The 23,760-nt window shown below is 40.4% G+C and overlaps 1 protein-coding gene and 1 pseudogene across 5 annotated transcripts in view; one reads left to right on the top strand and one right to left on the bottom strand.

The window, feature by feature from the left end:
- Positions 1–23,760, top strand: part of CSTPP1 (centriolar satellite-associated tubulin polyglutamylase complex regulator 1) — a 225,786-nt gene that overhangs the window by 97,211 nt on the left and 104,815 nt on the right. For all 5 annotated transcript variants that reach the window (XM_063640964.1, XM_055281700.2, XM_055281701.1 and 2 more), the window contains one exon: positions 14,624–14,754. In XM_063640964.1, coding sequence (XP_063497034.1) covers positions 14,624–14,754 — 131 coding nt within the window. The remainder of the gene's footprint in view (positions 1–14,623; positions 14,755–23,760) is intronic.
- LOC129483874 (ATPase GET3-like) lies at positions 3,145–13,686 on the bottom strand (annotated as a pseudogene).

The following is a 23,760-nucleotide window of genomic DNA, read 5'->3' as shown; positions in this document are numbered from 1 at the left end:
TGCACTCATATAAAAGCTGCATTTTCAAGACAAGTTAAAAAAGTATTTCACCAAAAGTGCAATGTTTTTATGCCTGCTGATGTAGCTGCAGCAACTGCTTTAAGAATTTCCTTTCCTTTGCTTATAATTGTCCTTACATTAGATTCATTTATCTTGAAATGGAGGCCAAACCACAGCTGCAGATCTCAATCTATGATGTATGTCAAGCAATTCAACTTTATCTTGTAACGTCATGAATTTTCTCTTGGGAGCACTTCTGGCATCACTAGTGACACTTTGTATGGGTCCGATGGTGTTATTCGAGGTTTATGGTTTTGTACTGAACACGATGAAAAATACATGAGAACCATGAGAGATCACTTTTTACTGTGATACACAATTTACTGGAGAAATGAACTGCCCATGCAGAGATGATTAGCATCACATGGTGTTTTAAGCAGATACTTGCAACACTTGTGCTCACTGCAATAGCAACAGGAGTTGGCTATGAATGAAATTATTATAGTAGTACAGTATGAGCTACAGTTAATTTTATACAGTTATGATTTAATACTGTATGTTTGCTTACATTTCTCTCCACTATGAATGGCACCATGTATGGTCTGTAAGTGTGTGTGTCAGTTTTGCTAAATGTTAACTTTTTATAACAGATTTGTGTATATTTTAATGTAGTAAATGATAAAATGGACTAGTGTCTACATATTTTATGCATTCATGACATACTTTTTAAAATTTTTCCAATATGTGTAGGATGCACAGTTGGTCTGTGAGTTTTTTTTAAAATTGCTGCAAATCCCTCCAAAATTTCTAATATATTTATTGAAAAAAAAATCCATGTATAAGTAGACCCACACAGTTCAAATCCATGCTGTTCAAAGGTCAACTATATATACATGTATCTGCTCATCTGAGAAAAAAATATGCACACAGGAAGAATAAACCAGAGATGAATGAGATTCATTATCTATAAGATATTAGTGAAATGGAGTGAAAAGATAAAAGTGGGATAGATATAAAGGTCACTTATCTAAGAATTTTTTTTGTCCATGTCTTACTTTCGGAACTATGTTAACATTTCATTTACACGAGTAAGTATATGTGTATATATATATATATATATATATATATATATATTCAACAAGATTAGGGGAGACTCTAAAATTGAAAACAAACAAATAAGTGAAGCAAATTGTATTTCAAATGAATAATATACCATACTGCAGGGGGTTGAAGAAACTAATCTAAGGAACATAATATTTGGACTATATACCCTCAGGCTAAAACAACTCTAAACAAGTATTAAACTCTAATTAGTAGGCTTCTTTTTCACAGAGGAATGGGTTAGCTAGCTCAGTACACTTTAGGATTAAGCAAATAAGTAAATATGTTATAGATAATAGGAACCTTTTTTTCACTTTAGAAAAAGGACATTTCAGATATGGAAAGGGGAGATGATAGAATGTAACCTGTAGTGTTGAACTGGAATTGAATCAATGTGAGCTCATGGATTTTTTTTGTTTTGTTTTGCTTGAGACGCAGTCTCTCTCTGTCACCCAGGCTGGATTGCAGTGGCACGACCTTGGCTCACTGCAACCTCCACCTCCCAGGTTCAATCAATTCTCCTCCCTCAGCTTCCCGAGTAGCTGGGATTACAGGCGAGTGCCACCATGCCCGGCTAATTTTTGTATTTTTCATAGGGGGGTGGGAGTTGCCATGTTGGCCAGGCTGGTCTCCAACTCCTGACCTCTGGTGATCCGCCCACCTCGGCCTCCCAGAGTGCTGGGATTACAGGCATGAGCCACCACGCCCAGCCTCTTCTTTACTAAAAACAACTGGGCTTCTTGGATAAATGGCTGGCTCCAGGGTGAAGTAGGGAAAGAACAAGATGATCCTGGAACATCTTATTCTATCAAAAAGGAAGGAAGTGATCAGAGAATTATGTAGATGTGTCAAAAGGCCATAGAAGTCAGCTTGAAGGGCTTCCATGGCAAAATATGGGATCATTTGAACATAAAAATATATAATGATAGTAAAGGATTATAACCTATTAAATAAAGTAAGAATCCATGAGTCCACAATGATATAAATAAATAAGAAGGGAAAGCTCTTCCTTATTGTAGAAGGTCAACTTAAAAACATAGATGAAACGACGCAGTTGGAAAAAGATCACCATTTGGCAAAACCTTCATATTCATTGTTGGTTCTGGCAACAATTATTAATAGATACTAAAATTTGTGAATGAAAGTTTGAAGAGTAACTATATATTTCCACAGACTCAAAATATCTTCCCACAGGATACTTATCCATTACAAAGTCTAACTTTATAGTGGCAAAACCTGGCAGATGCTGCTCTAACCAAAGAATCAAAGTTAACATCCCCAGTAATTAGACTAATCAGCAAGTGCCCCCAGATGTGATGCACTGAGAAGAACTCAGCATCACCTTTGTGATAATCCTGCCAAAGGGGCATAACCTGAATTGAATTATGAGGGGGCATCAGACACACCCAAATTCAAGTACATTCTACAAAGTAACCTGTACAACAGGTTTTCAAATAACTTTGTTTCATTTAACATCATTTTCATTATAACTATTTTGTGGTTTAAGATCATTTTATGAAGAGCAAAAGGCAAGGAGAGATGCAGGGAGGGCAACTAGAGCACTTCTACCCCCACCAGGAGAGTAGACTCCCTCCCTGCTTCCTGTTGTGCTGGACCCCTATTGACTTCAGTAGGGATGGCACCATGTTTGCGAGGCTGAAAAAGAGACACGGAGCCAGCAAATGAAACTTAAGGTTTTTTGAGGGGATTTACATACAGGGCACTCCAGGGGCAGCATGCTGACAGGAGAACTGCTACCACTTACAAAAAAGTGTGCAGTTTATACAGCATTTCACTTAGCCCCGCCCCACCCCGGCAATCTCCACCTGGCAACCTTCATCCAACCCAAAACAAAGGGCCTCAAACCCCTGTATGGCCTGTGATCCATGGGATGGATCAGATGGTTCAGATGTTCCTCATAGATAAAGAATGAATCTCTGGGTTGGCCATTCCCAAATTCCTTCACTCAGAACTCTGAACACACATTTATCTTAGGCCACATGGTCATTCTCAGGGTATGCTTCAATTATTTATGACAGGTGCATCTACCATACACCTGCTCCCCAAGTGGCTCCCCTTGTACTATGGGAGAGGTGGTAGGGAGGGATTTGTGTAACCTCTGCCCTGGAGGGTGGGGAAGGTGAAGGTTGGGTGTAAAATGGCAGCAGCTGGGGCTGGCAGTGGTGCTGCTGGGTGCTTCAGGGCTTGTAGGGTTCTGTAAAGAGGGCTGAGAAGGTGTTGACGTTGTCTGCCCCCTGCACCTCATGGGGAAGCAGTGGCCATTTCACAGTGCAAAAGTCTTTATAAGCATTCTTCATCTGGTTCAGATACTTGGCCTGGATCTTGTGTCAGGCCTCACATATCTTTCAGGATTTTCAGGGTTGGGGAAGAGAAGCTGGGTGATGATGATGTTGTATGTGTCAATCTTGTACTTGGCCAGCTCCTGGATCAGTCACTCTGTCTCATACAGGGATAGAACTCAGGGATACATTCGCAGACGATACAGGTAATCTGCTCAGGGCCCTTGAACTGTTTGCTGACAAAGTAGATGATGGACAGTGTCTACTTCAGCATGGAGGACAGCAGGTCTATGTTCATGTCCCCCGACCTAGCACGTTGCATGTCTGTAAGATAAAGGGGCTGATCTGGTTGTTGATCTGTTGAGTGTTATGTCAACCACCACCACTGAGAAGTTCATGCCCTTCCCCAGCCTCATGACCTCAGCATCGCTCACGGCCTCATTGATGCCGGGAAAGGCACTCATGGCTTCCTGCATCAGCTTCTTGCTCATGCTCAGCATGTTTTCCTCCTCAAAGAACTCACTGGGCAGCTATGCTGCACCCTGGCTAGGGTCAATCTCCATAGTGAAGAGGTTGTCAGAGCGTTTGACCTTGGTAGGCACCTTTGAGAACTTCTGGTCAAAACCATCTGAGATGTTATGGGCTAGGTCTGTGGAGATGATCAGGATACTCTCATGCCCTTTTGATAGCTGGATGGCCAGGCTGCAACTGCAAGTGGTCTTTCCCATGCCACCTTTGCGCCAGCAAGGATCCACTTATCTTAAGGCTGCATTTCTCAATGATGTTGCTAAACCTAGGCTCCAGTGGCTCTTGGAGGCTGACTTTGGGAGACTGAGGTGGAAGGATCACGTGAAGCCAGGAGTTCGAGATCAACCTGGAAGTGAGACCCCATCTCTACAAAAAAAATTTTTTTTAATTAGATAGGCATGATTGTGTGTGCTTGTAGTCCCAGCTACTCAGGAGGCTGAGGTGGGAGGATCACTTGAGCTCAGGAATTCAAGGCTACATTGAGCTATGATTGCATCACTACATTCAAGCCTGGGCAACAGAGAAAGCCCCTGTCAAAAAAAAAAAAAAAAAAAAGAGAGAGAGAGAAAGAGAGAAAGAGAGGAAGGAAGGAAGGAAGGAAAGAAAGAAGATTTCATTATTTTTAGGGAATATTTTTAGGAATTCTTTATTTCTTAATTTTTATTTACCTCGCTCAGCACTTTAAACTGACTTCTGTTTTTTTTTTTTTTTTTTTTTTTTTTTTGGAAATACTGTAGGAGTAAACGAGCATCATATCTATAACTTACTATTAAATAGTTCCAAAAAATGATAATGTGTATATACATATGTACTTATATGTCTGTGTGTGAGAGAAAGAGAGAGAGAGCAAGAGAGAGAGAGAAAAGAGAGTGAGTGAGAGTAAATGTGGCAAAATACTCACATTTGAGTAATCCAGGTAAAGGATATTCAGGAAGGAATTCTTTGTGCTATTATAACTTTTTGGTAAATTTGAAATTATATCAAAATTTTTAAAAATTAAAATCTTAAAGGAAAAACTTCAACAACTTAAAGAATAAAAAAAGTTGCTCAATGAAATTGAATACTCGTTTTCGCAAAATCTGTTTATGGCAGACATATGGTGTACTTCTGCATGGCCTTTAAGATATTTTTAGGAACTTTTTTGTTTTACTTTAGAGGAAAGATTAATGTCTATTAAAGAACTTTGTAGTTTAGTCAAATACAATGAAAAATTAGTGCAAATATGCATTTTAAAGCTTGGTAGGTCAAATGTTTGTTTTGGATTTCTGGTCATGATGGCTTGCGGTGTTCATGACTTGGGCCTCTTATTCATTCCATACACATGGTAATGATACATAAAATTTTCTAAGAAGAGATTTTTAAGGACATAGCCATGCATAAAATTAATATAAATGCATCTGACTAAGAACTCACTAAACCACAATGCAGTAAGTGGGACTGTAAGCACATGCCTCCTGTGCTCTGGATTCAGAAGGCGTAGGTAACTGAAAGCTCATTTCTTGAATGGTGGAGACTCAAAGTGTCATACACACAGTGCAGGAGACTGGAGTTAGCCCCTTCTGCCTCCACCACTTCAAGAAAAACTCAAAAAAAGTTATGACTGCTACCTGAGAAATGGCTTACATAAAACCTGGAGGGTTCGCCAGTGTGGTGGTGCACAGCTGTAGCCCCAGCTGTCTGGAAAGCTGAGGCAGGAGAATCCCTTGAGCCAGGAGTTTGAGACCAGCCTGGGCAACATAGTGAGACCCCGTCTATTAAAAAAACAAAAACCTTGAGATGTGGGAGGAAGCAGACAGCCTTACAGCCAGGTCTTAGTGGTCCGACCTCCTTAGGTCTCTATGATATCCCTAATATCAGGAATGGAGCCATAAGTCATCCAATACAAGACCTGATTCTGGACTAGGGTCTGTCCACAAGAGAGAGTAGAAACCTCCCACTTCACATGAACTTATACGCTGAAATTCTAAAATACATGAGGAACACTAATGTTGAGAAAGACAGCCAGTAAACCCAATAAACATAAATTTACTCCAGATAAAATAAAAATAGTTGAACATTTAAAATTGACTTTGAGGCCAGGTTGAGGTGGCTCACGCCTGTAATCCTGGTATTTTCAGAGGCCAAAGTGGGTGGATCGCTTGAGCCCAGGAGTTTGAGGCCAGCCTGGGCAACACGGCAAAACCCTCTCTCTACAATCCTGTCTCTAGATACAAAGAAGCATGGTGGCATGCGCCTGTAGATTCAGCTACTTGGGAGGCACTTATTATCTTTTAAATTATTCATTCTCTGTTGTCTGGTCAGCCTGAATAATGCAGGTTCTACAATGTATCTACCATGTAGGTTTATTTTTATTTATTTATTTATTTTTGAGATGGAGTCTCCCTCTGTCACCCAGGCTGGAGTGTAGTGGCGTGATCTCGGCTCACTGCAACCTCCGCCTCCCGGGTTCAATCAGTTCTCCTGCCTCAGCCTCCCAAGTAGCTGGGATTATAGGCATGCACCATCACGCCTGGCTAATTTTTTTGTATTTTTAGTAGAGACAGGGTTTCACCATATTGGCTGGGCTAGTCGCAAATTCCTGACCTTGTGATCCACCCGCCCCTACCTCCCAAAATGCTGGGATTACAGGTGTGAGCCACCGCTCCTGGACAGTTTATTTTTATTTATCTTGCTCAGCACTTTGACTTCTGTTTTGTTTTTTGTTGTTGTTGTTAGTTCTGGAAAATTCTCAGCCAATATATATACATATGTGTTCCTTGAGATAGGATCTCACGTTATTGCCCAGGCTGGAGCGCAGTCACGTGAATCTTGTAGAATTGTAGAATCTGCATTACTTAGGCTGACCAGACAGAATAGAGAATGAATAATTTAAAAGATATTAAGTATAACATAAAGAGATGAAAAACTATGAAGACAGGTAAGAGACATTAAAAAGCTACAATGTATATCTAATAGGAAACAGAGGAAAATGATATAGGGAATGGCAAAGAAGCAATATTTTAAAAAGAATTGGGGGGTGCAGTGACTCACATCTATAATTCTAGCACTTTGGGAGGCTGAGGCAGGAGGATTGCTTGAGGACCAGCCTGAGCAACATAGTGAGCCCCCATCTCTACAAAAAAATTAAGTTTAGCCAGGCATGGTTGTGTGCACCTGTAGTCCCAGCTACTCAGGAAGCTGAGGTGGGAGGATCACTTGAACCCAGGAGTTCAAGCTCCAGTGAGCTATGGTCACGCTACTGCACTCCAGCCTGGGCAACAAAGTGAGATCCTGTCTCAAAAAATATATATGTGGGCTGAGAATTTTCCTGAACTGACAAAAAACAGAAGTCAGTTTAAAGTACTGAGCAAGATAAATAAAAATAAACCTACATGGTAGATACGTTGTAGAATCTGCATTAATGATAAAGAAAATTGTTTATATGAATTATAAGAATGATTAACTCCAAAGGAATGGCAGGAGTTTGACAGCAGTTTGCTTGATATCAGTGACAGGTGTGAGGTGACAACGGGGTGGTATCTTTAAAGTGCTGAGAGAAGATAAGTAACAACCAGAATTCTCCACTGAATTAAATTTCATTCCAGAAGGTAAAATATATTTTCAGGCAGATGAAAACTGAGAGCATTTACCACTCACAGGCTTTTGCTGAAAGAACTACAGGTTTATGTATATTAATAAATTTCACAATTCAAACAAAGCTTTGAAAACCTGAAGTTGTCCTTTGGTAAGTTTTCAGCAAACTCATTTGTGGGGCAAACTTGACCTGAACTAGTTCATGGGCTAATTTTGGTCTTTGTTTATCCCACTTAGTGTGAATACGTATATGTTTCACTATGGAGACTTTAATATGTTTGAATCCATGGGGTGCTATCCCAACCCTGCTGAAGGTATTATATCACATCTGGTTTGCGCAATGTATTACCTTTATAAAATCTCAAAATTTGTCACTTCCAAACCAGAAAGTTCCCAGGATTTCAGATAAGTGATTATGGATCTTATTAAAGGATGTACTTTAGCAAGAAATAATTGAACCAAGAGTGAAGGAGCAGTATGTGGGAAACAGTTGTAAGCATGAAAATTGATTTGATAAATGTAGGTATACTTAATTATCGATTTTTTTTAAGTAGTAATTTTTTTCTTTTTTCTCTTTTTTTTCTTTTTGAGATGGAGTCTCACTCTGACACCCAGGCCGGAGTGCAGTGGTGCCATCTCGGCTCACTGCAACCTCTGCCCCCCGGGTTTAAGCAATTCTCCTGCCTCAGCCTCCCGAGTAGCTGGGATTACAGGCACCTGCCACCACACCTGGGTAATTTTTGTATTTTTAGTAGAGACAGGGTTTCACCATGTTGGCCAGGCTGGTCTTGTACTCCTGACTTTGTGATGCATCCACCTCAGCCTCCCAAAGTGCTGGGATTACAGGCGTGAGCCACCACTCCTGGCCTAAAGTGGTAATTTTTACATTTAAAAAGGTATATTGTCCTGTAGGTATGGGGGTGAATTTTTTAAAAAAGGAAAAAAAAGGAAAAGGTAGATATCAAAAGAAATAAATGACATCCAAATTGGAAAGTAAAAGGTAAAACTATATTCACAGGATACATGGTCCTATGCATAAAAAGCATCCCAAAGAATCCACCAAAAGAAAAAAAAGAAAAAAAAAACTTCTAGAGCTTATAAATGAATTCAGCAAAGTTGCAGGGGACAAGAGCAACACATAAAAATCAGTTGTTTCTATATACCATCAATGAACAATCTAAAAAGGAAATTAAGAAAAGCAATTCTGTTTAAAAGAGCATCCAGAAGATTTAGTCTATTAGGAATAAGTCTAACTGAGGAGGTGAAAGACTTGCACACTGAAAACTATAAAACATTGCTGAATGAAATTAAAGAAGAGCTAAATAAATAGAAAGACACCCTGAGTACATGGATAGGATGATGTAACACTGTTAACATGTCAGTTCTACCCAAAGCAATCTACTGATTCAACACAATTTTCTTTTCTTTTCTTTTTTTTTTTTTTTGAGATAGAGTCTCACTCTGTCACCCAGGGTGGAGTGCAGTGGCGTGATCTTGGCCCACTGCAACCTCCACCTCCCAGGTTCAAGTGATTCTCCTGCTCAGAATCCTGAGTAGCTGGGATTACAGGCATCCACCACCATGCCCGGCTAATTTTTGTATTTTTAGTAGAGATGGGGTTTCACCATGTTGGTCAGGCTGGTTGATTGAACACAATTTCTTTTTCTTTTTTTTTTTTTTGAGATGGAGTCTCACTCTGTCTCCCAGGCTGGAGTGCAGTGGCTCAATCTCAGCTCACTACAACCTCCACCTCCCGGGTTCAAGCGGTTCTCCTGCCTCAGCCTCCAGAATAGCTGGGATTACAGGTGCCCACCACCACACCTGGCTAATTTTTGTATTTTTAGTAGTTACAGGATTTCACCATGTTGGCCAGGCTGGTCTTGAACTCCTGACCTCAGGTGATCTGCCCGCCTCGACCTCCCAAAGTGCTAGGATTACAGACGTGAGCCGCCGCGCCTGGCGATTCAACACAATTTCTATCAAAATAAATAGGCTTTTTCACTGAGAGAAAAAGCTAATCCTCAAAATCATATGGAATAGCTAGGACAATCTTGAAAAAAGAATATAAAATTGGAAAATTCAAACTTCCCAACTATAAAACTAGCTATGAAGCCACAGTAATTCAAGTATTATGGCACTGGCATAAGGACAAACATGTAGACCACTGGAATAGATTAGGAAGCCCAGAAATAAATCTTTACACATATGGTCATTTGATTTCCTGCAAAGGTGCAATTCAATAGGGAAAGGACAGTCTTTTCAACAAATGGTGCTGGGAAAACTGTATATCCACGTGTGAAAGAATGAAATTGGACTATAAAACTCTTAGAAGAAAACAGGGGAGTTTTCATGACATTAAATTTAGCAATTATTTCACGGATATAACACCAAAAACACAAGGAACAAAAAATATAAATAAATTGGACTTCATCAAAATTAAGAACTTTTGTGCATCAAAGGATACTATCATGAAAGTGAAAGGACAACCTACACAATAGAAGAAAATATTTGCAAATCATATATCCAATAAGGAATTAATATCTAGAATATGTAAAGAACTCCTGCAACTCAACAACACAACCCCATTTAAAAATGGGCAAAGGACTTGAATAGACGTTTCTCCAAAGAAGATACCCAAATGGCCAACACATGAAAAGATGCCCAGCATCATTAGTCATTGGTGAAATGCACATCAAAACAACAATAAGATGCCACTTCACACCTTCTAGGTTGGCTATTTTTTAAAAAGGAAAATAGCATGTGTTGGTGAGGATGTGGACAAACTGGAGCCCTTGTGCATTGCTAATGAGAATGTAAAATAGTACAGCTGCTCTGGAAAACAGTTCAGTTGTTTCTCAAAAGGTTAAACCTATAACTACCATATGACCCACCAATTGGACTTGTAGGTATACATCTAAAAGAATTAAAGAAAGAACTGAAAGAGATACTTGTATACAAATCATAACAGCATTATTCACAATAGCCAAAAGGTGGAAGTAACCCAAGGGTCCATCAACAGATGAATGGATAAACAATGTATGGTATATACATACAAAGGAATATTATTCTGCTTTAAAAAGAAAATAAATTTATGGCCCTGCAATGGCTCACACCTGTAATCCCAACACTTTAGGAAGCTACAGTTGAAGGATCATTTGAGGCCAGGAGTTCAAGGCTCAAGACCAGCCTGGGCAACATAGGGAGACCCTGTCCCTATTATTTAAAAAATATGAAGGAAGGAAAGAAGGAAGGAGGGAAAGAAAGAAAGAAATTTTGATACATGCTACATGTACGGCCCTTGAAAACATTATTCTTAGTGAAATAGGCCAGAATGACAGATATTACATGATTCCACTTATATGAGGTACTTAGAATAGGCAAATATATATAGAGAGAAAGTAGAATAGAGGTTATGAGGGTCTGGGGGGTGGGCAGAAGGGGGTGTTGTTGTTTAATTGATACAGAGTTTTTGTTGGGGATGACGAAAAAGTGTTGGGTATTGATAGTGTTCATGGTTGCACAGCATGGTGAATATATTTAATGACACTGAATTGTACAGTTGCAAATGTTTAAATGATAAATATTATGTATAGTTTACCGCATTAAAAAAGTTTTCCAATTTAAAAAGAGGTAGATTCTAGTCACATTCTAAAAAAGAATATCAGAAGATGAGAAGACTGCACTTAAGTTATAGAAAGTGTGCTTTGGGCTTTGTCTTGTTTTATTTTTATTTTTATTTTGTTTGTTTATTTTGAGACAGGGTCTTGCTCTGTCACCCAGGCTGGAGTGCAGTGGTGCGATCACAGCTCACTGCAGCCTTGACCTCCTAGGCTCCAGAAGTCCTCCCACCTCAGCCTCCCAAGTAGCTGGGACCAAAGTCATGCGCCACCATGCCCAGCTAATTTTTGTAATGTTTCATAGAATCAAGGTTTCACTATGTTGCCCAGGCTGGTCTCAAACTGCTGAGCTCAAGCAGCCCACCCACCCCAGCCTTCCAAAGTGCTGGGATTATAGGCATGAGCCACCATGCCTGGCCCATTGTCTTGTTTTGGGGAGTTATAAAGATAATGAGTATGTTCAGACATTTTCAAAAATATGTAGATAGGCCAGGTGTGGTGGCTCATGCCAGTAATCCCAACACTTTGGGAGGCTGAGATGGGTGGATCACTTGAACTCAGGAGTTTGAGACCAGTCAGGGCAACATGGTGAGATCCCATCTCTACTAAAAATCCAAAAAAATAGCTGAGCGTGATGATGCATGCCTTTGGTCCCAGCTAATTGGGAGGCTGAGGTGGGAGGATCGATGCTTGAGCCTGGAGGGCAGAGGTTGCAGTGAGCCAAGATGGGGCCGCTGCACTCCAGACTGGTTGACAGTGCGAGACAATGTCTGGGAAAAAACAATGTAGATAAATATTATGTTAATTTTTTAAGATGGGATCTCACCATATTGCCCAGGCTGGACTCAAACTGCTGGGCTCAAGCGATCCTCCATCCTCAGCCTCTGAGTAGAACTACAGGCATGCACCACCATGCCTGCCTGATTATGTTAAATTTTAATACTGAAAGATTATAGATTTTGTCTATAGCTTCCAAACTAGCAGGGAGGATAGGAAAGAATTAAAACAAAACAAAACTTTACTAACACAATAGAAGGTGGGAAAAGAAGGTGGGGAAAGGGAAAGAAGAATGGATAATGGGAAAGACAAAATAAGATATCAGGTCAGAAATTAATCAGATACACTGAAAAGCTACTCATTAACATATAGTGACTGTAAGGTTGGGTAGAGAAGCATAATCTAGCCATATGCTATTTACAAGAGATATACATAAACAAAATGACCTGGAAGGGTTATTAAAGGCACAGAAACAGATATACCAGGAAAATACCAATCAAAATAAAGCTGGTATGACCATATTATAATAAAAAGATCAGACTCAAAGCCTGGAATTTAGAAAAATTAATAAGATATAGACTTTCAATATTTCCTGTGTGGCTAGCTTCAAAGATACATTCTACCTGGCATCACTTACCTGTCTTTCTTATCTTTCTAAATCAATTTCCACAAATATTTATGAGTAACTATGAGTTAGGTAATATAGTAGAGGCAAAGATGAATACAACCTAAGTGCTTACTCCATAGAACTGACAGTCTAATAGGAGAAAGTCCAGTAACTTTAAAACGAAGTAGCAAATTGTGAGCACTGTTAGAGAGTTTTAAGTGAGATACGATGGAAATTGGGCATGGGAGATAAAGTCAGGAAAAGGCTTTACACAAAATTTGGCATTTGAGATGGTCCTTAAAAGCTATACCAAAGCTATAATTTCACTAGACCGTGACCTAGACATAAGCTTTTTCCCCCTTAGAATATGAAGCACGCTTTGGGGCTACTTCTTTGCTGGATAGTTTCATAAATTTAGGCTACAGTATTATCATTTCAGACTTCATTTGCTGGAAATGTAGCCTACTGTATTTACCTATAACAGCTCATTTGCTGTATTTTTTATTTTCCTTTGCTTAAGACAATAGCACTGCATGGTTAGGTTAACACTTTCATTGCTTTTGAAAGCCCGTCTTCTAACCTAATCTTTTGCCAGGTGATGTCCTCATACTTCCTCAGGGTGTCTTAGAAGTAGGTTTCTATGCTAGCTCTCCATGAAAGGAGAAGTGCTGTTACTATTAACAGGAAGGAACTAACGTTATCCTAAATGAAAACACACTCTATATTAAAGACAAGTTAGATACTTTCCCATGAAGTTGGTCTAGGAGAAGGGAAATGGAATAGATGGCTCCTGAAATTTTTTCCTGCTCCATTCAGAGTCATATTTTCCCCCCCTTTATATGATCAACAAATGAAAACTGGCATTTGGAATTACCATTGTTCCCCCCGTTGCTTGCCATCTTCAAATTTAATGTCTGCTTCTCCACAGAGATTAACATGTTTTCCACTCCTGATTTACTTGTCGGGGAATTGAGAAGTTTTCTGGAACCTAAAGTTTGCTCTGGTAGGGATGATTACTGGATAATTGCCTATTCTTCGGTGGAATTTCCATTTTCAGATTACACCAGGCTCTACAGCCTTTATTTCTTTGGCAGGAAAACCCAAAGGCAGTGGAGTATATTTTTTTCCCTTCCCTGGCCCAGCTTAAACAATGACTCACTTGGGCCCTGGGGCTTTGCTTCATACTCTCATTTAGGGGCCACTTTATACCCTTGTTTCTATTTTCCTTTCTTGTTCTGTTTGGACCCTTTATATCCTTTGGCACATGGGATTTGTCCCTGGGGTTATTGTCAGAGAGATATGTAAAACCACCCCAAACTGGAATAGACACTCCAGTTATGTCCCCATAGCCATGTCATCCTTATGGCAGCTGGTATAGGCCAGGGAGAGTACAGAAAGAATATCTTTTTTCTTTCTTTTTTTTTTTTTTTTTTTTTTTTTTTGAGACTGAGTCTCACTCTGTTGATCAGGCTGGAGTGCAGTGGCATGATCTCGGCTCACTGCAACCTCCACCTCCCAGGTTCAAGTGATTCTCCTGCCTCAGCCTCCCGAGTAGCTGGAATGACAGGCGCATGCCACCACGCCCAGCTAATTTTAGTATTTTTAGTAGAGACGGGGTTTCACCATGTTGGCCAGGCTGGTCTCCAACTCCTGACCTCAAGTGATCCACCCGCCTTGGCCTCCCAAAGTGCTGGGATTACAGGTGAGACCCACTGTGCCCAGCCCAGAAATAATATCTTTAAGGAAACCTAATTCCGAATGCAGTAGAGGGAAAAGTATTCTCCAAAAAGAAAGATATGAGTGCTAGTGTCATCCAGTTAGAGGCTAAAAGGCTTTCCTCCATATGCGATGCTCTAATGACTGATTCAGATGTCCTCTGTGTGTACCTGTGGAAGGAGGGAAGCACTCAGAGGAACTGGCCTCCAAGAGTTTTCAGAGAGATATGGTTATATGAAGAGACTTCCCCATAGAAGGACTAGGTCTAATCTAGAGTTCAGAGTTTTGTTGGGGAGAAAAATTCCCCCTTTTTGGCAATGGTTCTCTCTGGTCTCAATTTTTTATTCTGATTCCAGCCTTCTGGATTCCATCTAACAATGATTTCTTGATTTTTCTCTTTGCAGTTTTAACAGTGTATGCCAGGGAACACACATTCTCTTTCGAGAATTCAACTTCGTCCAAGCCACCCCCCACAATAGGGTATCATTTTTACGGGCCTTCTGGAGATGCTTCCGAACTGTGGGCAAAAATGGCGGTAAGTCTTCCCAAATTCTCCTTCCTTCCTTCCTTCCTTCCTTCCTTCCTTCCTTCCTTCCTTCCTTCCTTTCTCTCTCTCTCTTTCTCTCTCTCTCTTTCAAACTTTTTCTTTTGTTCCTATAAATATTATTTGAACGCATGCTATTCAAGGCATTTAGAATACCTCACTTTTGAGGAGTTGTCTGGTTTATGTCAAATATATTACTGTTACCACTACTATCACTAATGGTACCTATTAAGAGCCAAGTGTAGCTCTTTACATGTAGTAACTCATTTATCTTTACAGGGCTCTCTGTGGTGGATACCAGAATCCCCATTTTGTACCTAATGAAACTGAGGATCAGAGAGGTTAAGTAACTTGGCAAGGTTACACAGTGAATTCTGGGCCCAGATTTACACTCAGGCAGTCTGACTTCACAGCCCTTGCTCTTGGCAGATATTAAAATGCCATGCAGTAAATACAAGGAATAATGTGAATATGAAGAAAGAAACTCCTGAATGGGGGTGGGATGGGGATACTGTTGTTAGAGAAGGGAGAGAAAAGTGGAGTAGAGAAGGTCCTCCTTAGAACTAACTGTTTGATCTAAGCTGGGAAGGAAGAGTAGGAATCATTCACGTGGATAAAGGAGAGAAGGGCATCCTAGGTAGAACATATGCTGAAGCACAAAAGAACCTAGAATACTTAGTAACAGATCAGAATGTCTAGAGTTTGTGTGGAGTTTGTGAAGGAGGTTAGGGGAGATGAGACTGTAAAGGAATAATGGAGTTGCTGAAAGATCATTTTTTAGCCATAAAAAAGAAATTGGGCCAGGCATAGTGGCTCAGCCTGTAATCCCAGCACTTTGGGATGCCAAGGCGGGTGGATCACTTGAGGTCAGGAGTTTGAAACCGGCCTGGCCAACATGGTGAAACCCCGTCTCTACTAAAAATACAAAAATTAGCCAGGTGTGGTGGCGCACTCCTATAATCCCAGCTATTCAGGAAACTGAGGAATGAAAATTATTTGAACCCTGGGGAACAGAGGTTGCCGTGAGCTGAGATCGTGCCACTGCACTCCAGCTTGGACGACAGAGCAAGGCACTGCCTCAAAAAAAAAAAAAGAAAAAGAAAAAAGACTGGGGCTGGATGTGGTGGCTCACACCTGTAATCCCAGCATTTTGAGAGACCAAGGTGGGACGATCACTTGAGCCCAGGAGTTTGAGACCAACCTGGGCAACATACTGAGACTTCATCTCTACAAAAAAAATAAACGAAATTAGCCAGGTGTGGTGGCACATACCTGTAGTCACAGCTACTTGGGAGGCTGAGGTGGGAGGATCACTTGAGCTGGGGAAGGTTGACGCTACAGTGAGCCTTGCTTATGCCACTGACTCTAGCCTAGGTGACAGAGCAAGATCCTGCCTCAAAAAAACAAACAAACAAACAAAAGAGTTAAATTTTATTCTCTGGGTATTATTTGAAGGCTTTTTTTTTTTTGTAAAAGACTGTGTTGCAGCCGGGCATGGTGACTCACGCCTGTAATCTCAGCACTTTGGGAGGCCGAGGCAGGCAGATCACAAGGTCAGGAGATCAAGACCATCCTGGTTAACATGGTGAAACCCCATCTCTACTAAAAAATACAAATAAATTAGCCGGATGTGGTGGCGGGCGCCTGTAGTCCCAGCTACCAGGGAGGCTGAGGCAGGAGAATGGCGTGAACCCGGGAGGTGGAGCTTGCAGTGATCCGAGATCGCACTACTGCACTCCAGCCTGGGCGACAGAGCAATACTCCATCTCAAAAAAAAAAGACCCTGTTGCCCAGGCTGGAGTGCAGTGGCGTGATCATAGTTCACTATAACCTTGAGTTTCTAGGCTCAAGTGATCTTCTTAACTCAGCCTCCCAACTAGCTAGGACTACAGGTACATGCCCACCGTACCTAGCTAATTTTAATTTTTTTTGTACAGACGGGGTTTTGCTATATGGCCCAGGCTGGTCTCAAACTCCTGGGCTCAAGGCCTCAGCCTCCTAAAGCACTGGGATTACAGACGTGAGCCACCATGCCCCATCTTATTTGAAGGCTTTTAGATAGGAGAGTGGTGTGGTGATATCTGAGCTCTAGAAAGATCATTCAAAAGGCAGTGTAGAAGATGGCCTAGACTGGAGGCAAGGAACACAGAAGTCTGGTAGTAGTTGAGTGAGAGATTAGAGCCAACACTAAGGCAGTATGGAGACGGAAGGGGCGCTTTCAGAGATAGAATCCATAGGATTTGGTGATTGGATTTAGCATTAAGATGAGAGAGAAGACCAGTGGTAATTTCCAAGTTTTTGGCTTGGGCCACTGGGTAAGAATATTTTTTAAAAGCCTTCAAGTAATAGTCACAGAATAAATTTCAATTTTTTTTTATTTATTTTTTATTTTTTTTGAGACAGGGTTTTACTCTGTCACCCAGGCTGGAATACAGTGACACAATCTCAGCTCACTGCAGCCTCGACCTTCCAAGCTCAGGTGATCCTCCCACCTCAAGTAGCTGGGAATATATTTGTGCACAATCATGTGTGGCTAATTTTTGTATTTTTTATAGAGTTGGGGTTTCGCCATGTTACCCAGGCTGGTCTCGAACTCCTGGGCTCAAGCCGCTCGTCCACCTCAGCCTCCCAAAGTGCTGGGGTCATAGGCGTGAGCTACCATGCCTGGTCTCCTACTTTCTTTTTTTTTTTTTTTAGTTATACTTTAGGTTTTAGGGTACATGTGCACAATGTGCAGGTTTGTTACATATGTATCCATGTGCCATGTTGATTTCCTGCACCCATTAACTCGTCATTTAGCATTAGGTATATCTCCTAATGCTGTCCCTCCCCACTCCCCCAACCCCACAACAGACCCCGGAGTGTGATGTTCCCCTTCCTGTGTCCATGAGTTCTCATTGTTCAATTCCCACCTATGAGTGAGAACATGCGGTGTTTGGTTTTTTGTCCTTGCGATAGTTTACTGAGAATGATGTTTTCCGGTTTCATCCATGTCCCTACAAAGGACATGAACTCATCATTTTTTATGGCTGCATAGTATTCCATGGTGTATATGTGCCACATTTTCTTAATCCAGTCTATCGTTGTTGGACATTTGGGTTGGTTCCAACTCTTTGCTATTGTGAATAGTGCCGCAATAAACATACGTGTGCATGTGTCTTTATAGCAGCATGATTTATAGTCCTTTGGGTATATACCCAGTAATGGGATGGCTGGGTCAAATGGTATTTCTAGTTCTAGATCCCTGAGGAATCACCACACTGACTTCCACAATGGTTGAACTAGTTTACAGTCCCACCAACAGTGTAAAAGTGTTCCTATTTCTCCACATCCTCTCCAGCACCTGTTGTTTCCTGATTTTTTAATAATGGCCATTCTAACTGGTGTGAGATGGTATCTCACTGTGGTTTTGATTTGCATTTCTCTGATGGCCAGTGATGATGAGCATTTCTTCATGTGTTTTTTGGCTGCATAAATGTCTTGTTTTGAGAAGTGTCTGTTCATGTCCTTTGCCCACTTTTTGATGGGGTTGTTTGTTTTTTTCTTGTAAATTTGTTTGAGTTCATTGTAGATTCTGGATATTAGCCCTGTGTCAGATGAGTAGGTTGCAAAAATTTTCTCCCATTCTGTAGGTTGCCTGTTCACTCTGATGGTAGTTTCTTTTGCTGTGCAGAAGCTCTTTAGTTTAATTAGATCCCATTTGTCAATTTTGGCTTTTGTTGCCATTGCTTTTGGTGTTTTAGACATGAAGTCCTTGCCCACGCCTATGTCCTGAATGGTATTGCCTAGGTTTTCTTGTAGGATTTTAATGGTTTTAGGTCTAACATGTAAGTCTTTAATCCATCTTGAATTAATTTTTGTATAAGGTGTAAGGAAGGGATCCAGTTTCAGCTTTCTACATATGGCTAGCCAGTTTTCCCAGCACCATTTGTTAAATAGGGAATCCTTTCCCCATTGCTTGTTTTTGTCAGGTTTGTCAAAGATCAGATAGTTGTAGATATGCGGCATCATTTCTGAGGGCTCTGTTCTGTTCCATTGATCTATGTCTCTGTTGTGGTACCAGTACCATGCTGTTTTGGTTACTGTAGCCTTGTAGTATAGTTTGAAGTCAGATAGCGTGATGCCTCCAGCTTTGTTCTTTTGGCTTAGGATTGACTTGGCGACGCGGGCTCTTTTTTGGTTCCATATGAACTTTAAAGTAGTTTTTTCCAATTCTGTGAAGAAAGTCATTGGTAGCTTGATGGGGATGGCATTGAATCTATAAATTACCTTGGGCAGTATGGCCATTTTCACGATATTGATTCTTCCAACCCATGAGCATGGAATGTTCTTCCATTTGTTTGTATCCTCTTTTATTTCATTGAGCAGTGGTTTGTAGTTCTCCTTGAAGAGGTCCTTCACATCCCTTGTAAGTTGGATTCCTAGGTATTTTATTCTCTTTGAAGCAATTGTGAATGGGAGTTCACTCATGATTTGGCTCTCTGTTTGTCTGTGACTGGTGTACAAGAATGCTTGTGATTTTTGTACATTGATTTTGTATCCTGAGACTTTGCTGAAGTTGCTAATCAGCTTAAGGAGATTTTGGGCTGAGACAATGGGATTTTCTAGATATACAATCATGTCATCTGCAAACAGGGACAATTTGACTTCCTCTTTTCCTAATTGAATACCCTTTATTTCCTTCTCCTGCCTGATTGCTGTGGCCAGAACTTCCAGCACTATGTTGAATAGGAGCGGTGAGAGAGGGCATCCCTGTCTTGTGCCATCCTACTTTCATATTATGTGTTTTTATAAATACCTTTAAGACAATTTCTTGCTTGCTTGCTTTTCTTTTCTTTCTTCTTTCTTGCCTTCCTTCCTTCCTTCTTTCCCCTCCCTCCCTCCCTTCCTTCCTTCCTCCTCTCTTCTCCTTCTCCTCCCTTCCCCTCCCCTCCCCACTGAGGTTATAGTCAGTGAATAGGTAGTGTACCTGCTTTTGAATTTATGAGATTCCCCACCATGCTCTAATCACTGCTACTGCTATGAAACTGTAACTTTTCTAAATAGCTACTAAATATATAGCTGTTAAACTTTTATATATAGTTACTAAATCTTCTCTAAAACTTTTCCACCCAATATCTTATTAGTTCCACTGCCCTAAGAAATAGGTAAAGTGGGTATTTTTGTGCCCATTTTATAAATAATGAAATTGTGTAACTTGCAGAAAGATTTCATGGTGGATTAGTAGCAAAGCTAGAAATAGAACCCAGATTTACTAATATGCTGATGTGCTATTTCTACTATTTTTACTTCAATCATTGCCTCTTTGACATGTAACTCTGGAGATCATGCATCTCCATTACAGTATTATGAAAGAAGTACTTAGTGTACTGAGGATTGTATTATTTCCTTTACAGAATAAATGCACTAATAGGCAAAAACCAATGTGGACTCAATTTTAAGTTAGGTAATTCAGAAAAACCATTCCATTGGTCTCTATGTAAACAAAACTGGGAACTGTGAGTGTATAGGTTAAGCTCGTGCTATATTATCAGAGGTTGTCTTTCCCAGTCCCTTACTCAGTTAGCAAATATTTGTTTTAGACCACCTAGTACAGTCATCTCTTAGTCTATGCAGGGATTGGTTCCAGGACCCCTGTTTATATCAAAATCCATGCATAATCAAGGCCTACATTAGTCCTGTGGAACTCTCATATGTGAAAAGTCAGTCTTCCGTATACAGGGCTTCATACCCCTAGAATAGTGTATTTTCGATCCATATTTGGTTGAAAAAAATCCACCTAAAAGTGTGGACCTGCACAGCTGAAACCTGTGTTGTTCAAGGGTCAGCTGTATATTGAAGAATATGGCTAGAGCTAGATTCTGTGATACAACATATGGAGATAACTATGGAAAACAGTCTTCAGATAGCCTTAACTTTTTTCCTGATGTAGAAGTGGGGCCTCTTCAAGAATGTATTTACTATCACAAGGGATTCATATAGCATTTGGACTCTTAGCAGATGTGGGTTTCTTTGTCTTTCTAATAGCAGCTGCCAGTGACTCATCCAACTGCTAAGAATAAGCAGCTCCAAATTCCCCCAATTTCTCCTTGTGCCATAAACAAGACCTAGATTTTATGGTGGCTGTTTATTGTTACGCTTCTTAATCAGACAGCCTCAGATTTCTTAGACTAAATGCAACATCTGTGTCTAGGTGATCCTAAAATAATTGGTTAAGTAGCTTTAATATATTCTCAGCTTTTTCTAGGAAACTCCAGAACATCTTTCTAAACCAGAATGTGTCAATCTCCAGTTTTAATCCAGAATTAGTGAAAACTGTTGGAGGCAAGATTCTAAAGGAAAGGATTTATTAAGCCCCATTTTATCAATTATAATGCCAGGTACCTACCTGCTCAGTGGAACTCCTACTGCATTGTTCTTCTGCAGATAACTTCCTTAGAATGTCATGTGCATGCTTTAGCATAATCAAGTGGAAACTAACTCTTCTGGGAGGTAGCAAAAGAAGAGCATAACATATCTAAAAATGAAGCCACCTGTAGAACTCTAAGGACCTGGTCCCTTTCCACAAAAAATATTTCATTCCAGTTTTTAGCAAGTACAGGGGTATAATATCTTTCCTGCATGACTGAGTACTGATGCTAATTATCATGTCCAAATTTTAGATAATCTCATGAAGACTGTAATGAACCTCTTGGTATCTAAGCAACTTTAGACTCTTGGAAGCAAAAAGTTATATTAGAATTTTAAAAGCCTTTAAAATTACACTTCTCACTTTGCTAATTTTTTCTGTACAGGAATATTAATCTGAATTTTCTAAGTCTGGCAAAGATTGATATTCTCTTGATGTAAATCTTTACTTCTGTTTAGGGATATTGGCTCAAAAGTGCCTTCTCCAAGTTTATTTTCAATTAGAATTTAATTTTCAATATATACATATGTACACATACATACATGTATGTATTTCATTTGATAAAATAATGATAGGTGCTTCTTCTATCTGTGAAGAAGTATCTACTAAGGGAATTGCCCTCTTGCCACTAACAATGAGAAAATCAGCATATCTGAGCCAGGCGCCGTGGCTCATGCCTGTAATCCCAGCACTTTGAGAGGCCGAGGCGGGCGGATCACGAGGTCAGGAGATCGAGACCATCCTGGCTAACACAGTGAAACTCCCCGTCTCTACTAAAAATACAAAAAATTAGCCGGGCGTGTTGGCGGGCGCCTGTAGTCCCAGCTACTCGGGAGGCTGAGGCAGGAGAGTGGCGTGAACCCAGGAGGTGGAGGTTGCGGTGAGCTGAGATCACGCCACTGCACTGCACTCCAGCCTGGGGGACAGAGAAAGACTCTGTCTCAAAAAAAAAAAAAAAAAAAAAAAAGAAAATCAGCATATCTGAAACAACGGTTTTCAGACATTGAGCAATAGGCAGTGGGGGCTGTGGATTCTGAGAGCCAGTTTCCAAGCAACAGTATAGGGAGAGAGATTGTCAAAGAGCTTAGCAGTGTTATTGAGTTGAGGAGGCAGAGACTGGGGTTTAGGGAGGCTGGAGCAGCCAGAATTTACAGGTCAGAATCCAAGAGAGGAAGAAGTTGTTCAGTGAGCTCCAGAATCTTTGGCTACAAACTCTGCGTATGTGTGGGCTGGAAAAAGAACCACCAGAAAACAGTGGGCCAAACAATTTCTGGAGTATACAAGGGGCTAAGGATAATTCAAACTTCTACCAGCCATAGGGAAGAGACCTCAAAACACACCAGGCACTGGGTAGAGTTCCCAACAGTTTAAAAGCAAAAAGGATTAAATTGATCTGCAAGTAATTTAACTCTCTATAAGAACAAAATTCAATAATCTTTAAAGGAATTTAACAAAATCCAGCATTCAGCAATGCAAAATTCACAAAGTCTGACATCCAATTCAAAATTACCAGACAGGCCAGGCATGGTGGCTCATGCCTACAATCCCAGGACTTTGGGAGGCCAAGGCAAGTGGATCGCTTGAGCCCAGGAGTTCATGACCAGCTTGGGCAACAGGGCAAAACCCTGTCTCTACAAAAAATTTAAAAAATTAGGTGAGTGTGACACCTGTGGTCCCAGCTACTCAGAGGGCTGAGGTGGGAGGATTGCTTGAGCCTGGAAGGTTGAGGCTGCAGTGAGCTGTGATCACACCACTGCACTCCAGCCTGGGCAATAGAGTAAGACCCTGTCTCAAAAACAAAACAAAACAAAACAAAATTACCAGACATTAAAAGAAGCAGGAAAATACAGCCCATAACCAGGAGAAAAATTAATCAATAGAAACATAGATCCAGAAATGACAGAGATGATGGAATTAACTAACAAGGACCTTAAAATAGTTATTTTAAATCATATAAATATGCTTAAGTATGTAAAGAAAACATGAATATGATTAGGAGATTAGTGGAAGATATTAAAAAGATCCAAATGCAATTTCTAGGCATGAAAAATACAATATAGTGAAAATGTTAATAATAGCAATTAACATTTATTAAGTGCTTCTATGTAGATTATCTCATTTTTCTTCACAACAACCCTATGTGTTAAGTAGATGCTATTATTTCCTTTGCATAGAAAATGAAACAGATTTAGAATGTTAAATAACTTGCTGTAGGTCACACACCCAGTCAATGAAAAAGCCAATGCCAGGAGAAGCGATGAAGTCTGACTCCAGGCTGTATTATTGCTTCAGTGTGTTCTGCATCAACACTGCATGAGAGGCTGGAAATACAAATGAGTAAGTGACAATACTTGCCCTCAAGGAGCTCTTATTCTAGGAGAAGAAACAGTAGCATAGGAACCAACCCAAATGCCCATCCATGACAGACTGGATAAAGAAAATGTGGAACATATACACCATGGAATACTATGCAGCCATAAAAAGGAACGAGATCATGTCCTTTGCAGGGACATGGATGAAGCTGGAAGCCATCATCCTCAGCAAACTAACACAGGAACAGAAAACCAAACACTGCATGTTCTCACTCA

This window comes from Symphalangus syndactylus, chromosome 6 (genome assembly GCF_028878055.3).
Source record: "Symphalangus syndactylus isolate Jambi chromosome 6, NHGRI_mSymSyn1-v2.1_pri, whole genome shotgun sequence".
NCBI lineage: Eukaryota > Metazoa > Chordata > Mammalia > Primates > Hylobatidae > Symphalangus > Symphalangus syndactylus.
This window is presented reverse-complemented; position numbering and strand designations above follow the sequence as displayed.